We start from the raw sequence: 7,782 nt of genomic DNA, 5'->3' as shown, positions 1-7,782 counted from the left end.
TAATACCTAAAATGTGTTTGAAATCTCCAATTTTAGAATCAGATTTTAGTTTATATTCAGATTTTATAAATGTTGACACATTACCTTCAGAACTAAAATTGTGGAAAATAAAATGGATAGCTTTCAAAGATGTAGATCGTCCACATACAGCTGTAGAAGCATTTACATTTGTTACCTTCTAAAAGCATTTCAGTCTTATAACTAGGGCTAGGATTTTAATGACCCAAAAAACCTAAAAAATGACTTTAAAATATTATAAAAATGCATTATAATTATTAATTAATAATTAATATTTCGGTACAAAATTATTTAAATTATAGTGTAATGAAAAAATACCAAAAAATATGTTAATTTAAGATTTTCTTAAAGTTTTCTCAAGTTGGCCCGTTAAGACGTTATTTAATGTACTTCTCTTATCAGTTGTATTTAAACTTAAAAAACAATGGCTATATGTGAATAACCTGTACTACCAATAATCTATAATTCATTATAAACTTACATTTTTTAAAAATGTTTCATGCTGAATTAAATTAATAAGTTTCATGTAAATGCAAAAGAAAAATAATAATCTTAAAGTATTGCACTAGTGTATCAGATATTGTAGGTAATGACTAGAAAAAGAAAACAATAAATAATAATGAAGATAATCAAAGCAGTTTATTTATGCCAATTTATTACTATTTATTATGAAAAAATTATTTATTTTAGTTATTTGATGAATTACCAACACGGCAACACTTTAATGCAAAACTTTTGCGTATATATAAAAAAAAAAATTTAAAAATTTAAAAAAAAATTCATTAAGTACATGAGTTGTTGAAAAGAAAATATTTTTTAGGCTTTAAGCCTTACGGTACGGGTACAACTAATGCTGCCACACAGCTTGCTTCACAAATCCCAAATGCTGCATTGCACGCAGCCAACGCGGGTGTAGCAGCAATCACTGCTCCAGGGACAGTGCCAAACGTAAACCCGGCGGCAGCGAAGCATGCAACCGTCACGCCAGCACATCCAGCATAGCAAATTCCAGCTGCAATCGGTCCAGCATTGGCTGAAGATGCGATTAACAGCCCGGCCAACATCAAAGACAAAAATTTTTGTGCAACCATGATGACTGAAAAAAAAAAAAACAAAATATTTTGTAATTGTAACACTATTTTCACTCGTCAGATTTCGTACAAGCAGAAGAATGGAGCGGCAAATTTGGCACGCGTAAAAAATATGTATTATTGATTATTTTTACTGTCGAGATTTTGAGTACCGTGGTCGACAGCTGCGGATTTGCTGATATTTTTATTTTTAGAAAAACTTGTATTTTTCTCCGATTTTTTTTATGACATTAATTATCTTTAAAGCCAAACATTTTTTGGCATTAAGTCAGTTTTGCTCCAGGCTCCAAGCGGTTTTTTAAAGCTCGCGATTTTACGTAGGTATATAGCCTGTCCTCTATTTTTTTAAATTTACTTTATTAACAATAAGTTAAAAATTAAGTAGGTAGGTAGGCAATTTTTCTCTTATTCACATAAAATTCCACCAAGATATTAAGGAAGAACAAACTCCCAATAACAAAAAAAAAAGTTATTTTTTAATATTTTAAACGTAAAAAAACGATTTTAAAGTTTTCAGACCACAACTACTGTTAACATCAAAAGAAAATTGTATCAACTTTTTTTTTTTAATATCATTATAATTAAGCATGCAAAGCACGCATTTTGAAAAAAGTCATTATGTAGCTAAACTGCATTCATTTCCATTTTTTTTCGTGATTTTATTATGGTTTCACTCACAAAAATTTGTTTTGGGTGTATAACAAAGTTATTATCACAGATTATAAATAGATTATACTATAATATTATATTATAATGTGTTATTAGTTATTACTATTAAACGTGATGACAACTACGTCTGTTAGTTTTATTTTTTTTATATTTTTTCAATGTTATTAAGTTTATATTTTTAATATTTTAATGTGAATAAATTTAAAAAAATAACCTAATCAAAGTCCGTTAATAGTTATTCCTATCACGAGCCATGCATTACAATAAATTATATTTTTCTATACTTTCCTTCATATTGTAGGTGACAAATTGCAAGACTATTAAGTATTAGACATAGTATAGTAAAATGTGTAAAAATTGTTATAATATTGAATATTATAGGTAGACTTAAATTTTCTGATTATGTACATACACACCTACTTGGAAATTAAAGTGAGTATAAACTATAGTATTTATTATAATAAATTTTAATCTGAAAATTGAAATATTATAGGTAGGTAAACAGGTAATAATAACTATTAAAATATCACAATTATGAAACAAAATAACATTAGACCATTTTAAAGTTCATAACGCTCCTTAAGGTCACTCAAAAGCGTTGATATCAGTGCGTCAAAACGGGTCTGAACCCCGGTTGTAAAATTGTACCCGGTTTGCAACACGAAACGTTACCAAGTTTTTAATACGAAACACGAAATCCGAAAAATTGACAGAACTATAATATTATATTATATACTAACAGGTGGAATAACTAATAAGTAAATAGTAATAAATAATACATTATAATTATTAAGAGGACGCCACACCCGCATGTGTTGTCTCTTTCTTACAAACGCGTACATACCAAATTTACGCTCAGAAATTCACGTTTTATTCTGTAACCTGCATGAGTCACGCGTTCGTGCTAATCAATTAATTTTAGTTGGTTTTGGAATTATCTAATGACAGACTAATAGATAAACTAAATACCTTTTAACAATTTAACGACATTATATGATTGAAAACTGTAATGATTTCGGAGTTTATCTTTCAGTGTAGTTTGTATATAGAGCAATCAAGTTTCATGTTCAACTATTGTAGATTACGCGACAACTCAAGTACTTAATTTGTATACTACATATTTTCATATATATATATATATATATATATATTTTTATACTATATATGAGATTGTTGTTTCAATAAAAAACAATACACTCGACAATACAGTACATCTTCAGATAAAACGGATACTAATTAAAAGTTAAAATTAAAAGTCAATCTATCAAAGTAATTATAAGCATTCATCATAATATTTTAATACTCTTTTAAATTGTAACAGGACTTTGGACATATATTAAATCAATTAATATTATACAATTATTTGATCAAAAATATACATTTAATATTTAATATTATGTTCATTTTTAAGAGTGTCATCAAAGGTCAAAATAAAAAAATCTATAATGGTAAAAGGGAATGCATACTTTATGATCTTCCAGTAAAATACACGAGGAAATCATTCAGGCAATCCTTTGTAAATTACTTAGGGCTAGTTTATTTTAATACTATGCCATATTCATATAAAAAAAACCATACCAAAACTAATCCTAAAAAAATTATATACCACTGGTTGTTCTCCCAACTAATATAATTAATTTCTTCTTTCCTCCGATCACCTATCTATTTTTATGTTACTGTATATCTTATTTTTTTTCTCTTTTGTTTTTGTTTCTAGTGTAATTGTAATTGTATTCATCTTAATATTCTCTCAAATATCTTATTACGTTAATGTTTAATCCTTTTGATATTGTATTTAGTTACATAGCATTATTATTTTGTATTACTCTCTATCTCAACACAAGCTACTGCTTAAAGAGATAGATAAATCTACTAATTAACATTTTATTGTATGTATTATGTATTATGTAATTTTTGAAGATTGACAGATTATTATAATAAAAAAAAAATATGATTATTCAATAATTTGGTCAAATCATTAATTTATGTTGTAACAACAAATTATTAATGACTAAAATAGTGTGATATTAAACAACGCGACTGATGCAGGGTTAAACATTTGAGTGAATCTAACTATTATGAAACTAGTAAGAACATAATCTATGTTTTGATAGAAGTTTTTTTACGATAATTCAGTTTTTAAGTGGGTATTTTTGATGACGCATAACTCACTTAAAAACTGAATTATCGTAAAAAAACTTGGATTAAAACATAGATAATAATGTTCTTACCATCGGGTATCATAATAGGTCGATTCACGCAAGTATTGAAGCTAACGACGGAAAACGTCAACTGCAGAGGGTAAATTTGGTATGTTACGCGTTTGTAAGACGGAGACAACACGTGTGGTGTCCTCCTAAAACCGGTAAATTGCATAAAACTGTGCGATTTTCCTTTGGCGCGGGATACGGAGACCGACGATGTATTAATATTGTTGTCGAGAAGAGACGCGCATACAAAGTTTGCCGCGCAACACCAATCGGACAACACGTCCACGCTCCATGCGTCGCGCGACGTGCTGCGTGATCCCGGTTAGCAGGCAGCAGTGCAGCACTAATTTAGATTTATCAAATAATAATATTATTGTTTGGTATTCACAGACTTGTATCATAGAAAGTCTATGATGGAATTCGGGCTATTCGGGGTATTCCACATAATATAAATAAAAACAAAGATAATTACACAATATCTTTATGCAACTATACCTATGTTATTCCTCAGATACAGAAATGAGACATGAGCGAGTTGCTGAACGTTATCGTATAAGCTTATATACGACGCTGTAAATTCACATGGACACGCGTATTTATGAAATATTATGCAGCACATGATATTATGTACCGTGTGTCCACGAAAGTTGGGACGTTGGGTGCCCACACTCACTTACCTAAATTACTCAGTAAGCTATACTTTTTTAGAATTCCGCGTATATAAATCCGCGCAGTTGAGTGTTGAGGTTAGGTTAGGTAATGGGTTCCATCATGGTTTAAATATACAAGGTTATCGCAATAGTACCCTCACTATATCATTTTATCACATTAAAGAATTAAAATGCCAGCGTAAGGGGACGACCTGTATTGGCTATACTATGAAATATACTAAGGTATGGACTGTAAGCTTACGCTGCCATTTTATTTTTGTTTGATAACAATATAGACTATGCGCAATAACCTTGTATCAATTTTTATGTAATTGAAAATAATACAAATACTATTATAGACCTGCTTAGGATTAACTAGATTAAACAACGTATATAATGAAAACTTTTTTAAATTTGTATTAAATGTGAAAGTTTACGTAATATTAAAACTTGAAATTATTAACACATACAAATTTACGCACCATGTTCAAATATTCAATTATAGGTATGCAAAACAATTTTGTGAATTCAAAATTTGTCAATTACATTTTTATCTTAGTTTAAACTTTAAAAAATACCTAGTAACTATGATTGCGTGAATGAAATTAATTAGTCGTATGATTTCAAGATACTGAAACAACAACATGGTTTTGCAAAACATGTAGTTACAAGCTCTAAATAATTATACATTATTCTATATTATTTGTTTAAATTAAATAGTTACCAATAAAAAAAAATGTTCAATATCAACTAACTCGTAATTCACAGGAAAATATAATACAATATAATGAATTAAAGTTTAAGTTGAAAAATACTCACTAGCTTGATTTCAGATGGCTTCAGAAACGATTGGCAGCCGGCAGGACAGTAACAAATTAATGAATTATGAAATCGTAAATCGTAATGCTTAATAAATTCGTAGTTCGGCTTCGGACTTCGGATACCCGTTGACCGACGATGGTAGGGGGTATAAGGGCCCGTATTACAATAGTTAAACTCCGGTTAAACCGCCGAATTCTGCCGGTAAAATCAGTGGTTCAAGCGTAACCGAGGTTTAAACTATGATTGTAAAACCGGCCCTAAGTGTTGCCAACATGTAAAAGACCGTCGTCCGGGTATTCGGCATAGACAATATAAGTATAATATAATATAATATATTATCTATGGTATTCGGAAAAAAAATCCCCAAAGTTTGCTTTGTCGATTTTTCAAAGTTTGCTTATATATAATTGTACATCCTAAACGGAGACATCAAATGTCGGTGTAGCGTCCTCTCAATAAACGCAATTACGATTTAATACCGACTGACCAATTAGTTTGAGTCCAGAATGCATAATATCCGTTAATCACATTATCGACAGATGAAGACGTTATCTACGTATCGAAATCATCATAGTCATATTTCATACAATCTGTGGTAGTACTATTGACAAATAATAAAATGATAAATGATCGGAACAAAATTTAAATTATTAAATAATTAATTATTAACCTTAGACGATTAGTATACTTCTATAGTTACTGTACATAGTGCAGTTTAAACTATAGCAGGGGCGTCCAAACTTTTTTCCTCACGATCTGCTAAAAATATACTTCACCTTTGAGGATCGACTTTTATAGAAAATTTTTTATTTTTTAAAACTTATCGACAATTCGATAACAATTCGTGCGCGTGTCCCTAAAAATATATTCTAACATGATCGACTTTGAAATTGTCCGCGATCGACCGTTTGTCCGGCCCTGGACTATAGAGTACCTTTTCTCTGAGTAATTTTTTATATCTGTGATTGTGTAATTATGGAAATACTTAAATCCACTCAAGGAAATGACAAAGCCTGTTTTAAAGATTTTACTTACGTACATCAAAAATATGGTACATTTTTTATCAGATGGAAATGTTTAAAATATAGTTCGTTTAAAGTGTCCAGCTATTTTAAAAACATCACATAAAATTAAAAATCTACGGAAAATCTACGATCATAATCATTTTTCAGATCGAAATGTTAAGATTTATTTAATTATTATATTATCATTTATACGTCCCTAATTTTTCATTTTTTTTAATAAGTATTTTTTATTCTCTTATATTTAAAATGACTTAAATATTTATACACTTTTTCTCGTATAGATAATATTATTATTTATAATTATAAAATTAATTAATTAATTAATTAAAAACATTAGGTATGTTATTTAATTACTGTACTATTTTTACTAAATGGCACTTACCCGTTTATAAATAAATAAATATTTACATAGCAATATTATTTATTCATATAATATAATAATATGTACTTATTCATCAATATCTCAGACAGCCAAAGCGATAAGTAGTGCGCCGCAGTTTCGTAATGCGTCACGTATTGTATCTTATCATTTAATTACCTACCGTAATGAGGCATTAAAAACGTTTAATACTTTAATGGCTACGATTTCACCAATTGTTATTCTAAACAAAAATACTTTTCTAAGAAAGAAATCGATGGAAAACTCTACAAAGAGAACTCACTCGTCGACCTCCACAAACTCCCCTATTCACGAGGAGAAGAAAAGTAAATTTTTCGTAACACCAAATCGTTTCCAAGTTTTATCAACGGAGGAACAAGACAATGTTTTCGTGCAAACAGAATCTCAGCTCGTCTCACAAACTACCAAGACCTCGCCAGAACCGAGTAAGACAAAACTTCCAAATATCGTATTAAAAAACGTGACCGATTTCATAATCCTCAAAAAAGATTTAACTAGCATAGTGGGACCAGGGGGTTTCACATGCAAAGCTAATAGATCGAATTTTACCGTTCGGTCAAACACACGTGAAAACTGGATGGCCATTAAATCTTATCTGGTTGAAGCCAATTACGAGTACCACTCTTATCACCCCCGTTCCTCCCAACCTTTCCGTGTCAACTACGCCACCTCCACTACACCACTCCTACCATGGACATTATAAATTGCTTAAGTGACCTTGGTCACAAAGTAATTAGTATTTCAAATATACCACACCGTGTGAACAAAGTTCCACTATCTCTATTTAATTTAAGCCTGATCGTAATACCAATAATCGTGAAATATTTAATATCAACAAAATATTAAACTCAATTCGTCAAATTCGAATACCCTAAGAGACAACTCGGGTCCTCCTTC

The 7,782-nt window shown here is 29.8% G+C and overlaps 1 protein-coding gene across 4 annotated transcripts; it reads right to left on the bottom strand.

The window, feature by feature from the left end:
• Nucleotides 1–635: 635 nt before the first annotated feature.
• LOC100164849 lies at nucleotides 636–5,611 on the bottom strand. Of its 4 annotated transcripts, none has more exons than XM_016801946.2 (2): nucleotides 2,195–2,492; nucleotides 636–1,114 (listed from the first exon to the last, which is right to left on the bottom strand). In XM_016801946.2, exon 2 carries the CDS (start codon nucleotides 1,107–1,109, stop codon nucleotides 849–851), a length of 261 nt encoding a protein of 86 aa, XP_016657435.1. In that variant the 5' UTR covers nucleotides 1,110–1,114; nucleotides 2,195–2,492; the 3' UTR covers nucleotides 636–848. The 4 variants fall into 4 exon arrangements, with proteins under 4 accessions (XP_016657435.1, XP_016657431.1, XP_016657432.1 ...); XM_016801942.2 differs by lacking the exon at nucleotides 2,195–2,492 and adding an exon at nucleotides 5,458–5,611 and having other exon boundaries at nucleotides 656–1,114; XM_016801943.2 differs by lacking the exon at nucleotides 2,195–2,492 and adding an exon at nucleotides 2,623–2,718 and having other exon boundaries at nucleotides 719–1,114.
• Nucleotides 5,612–7,782: the final 2,171 nt, after the last annotated feature.

The sequence above is a fragment of the Acyrthosiphon pisum genome, chromosome A3, assembly GCF_005508785.2.
Source record: "Acyrthosiphon pisum isolate AL4f chromosome A3, pea_aphid_22Mar2018_4r6ur, whole genome shotgun sequence".
Taxonomy (NCBI): domain Eukaryota; kingdom Metazoa; phylum Arthropoda; class Insecta; order Hemiptera; family Aphididae; genus Acyrthosiphon; species Acyrthosiphon pisum.
Note: the sequence above shows the minus strand (reverse complement) of the source record. Positions and strands in the feature narration are given on the sequence as shown.

Excerpts from the sequence above, each read along its gene's own strand:
- LOC100164849 (XM_016801942.2), bottom strand. The coding sequence starts at position 1,109 with ATGGTTGCACAAAAATTTTTGTCTTTGATGTTGGCCGGGCTGTTAATC.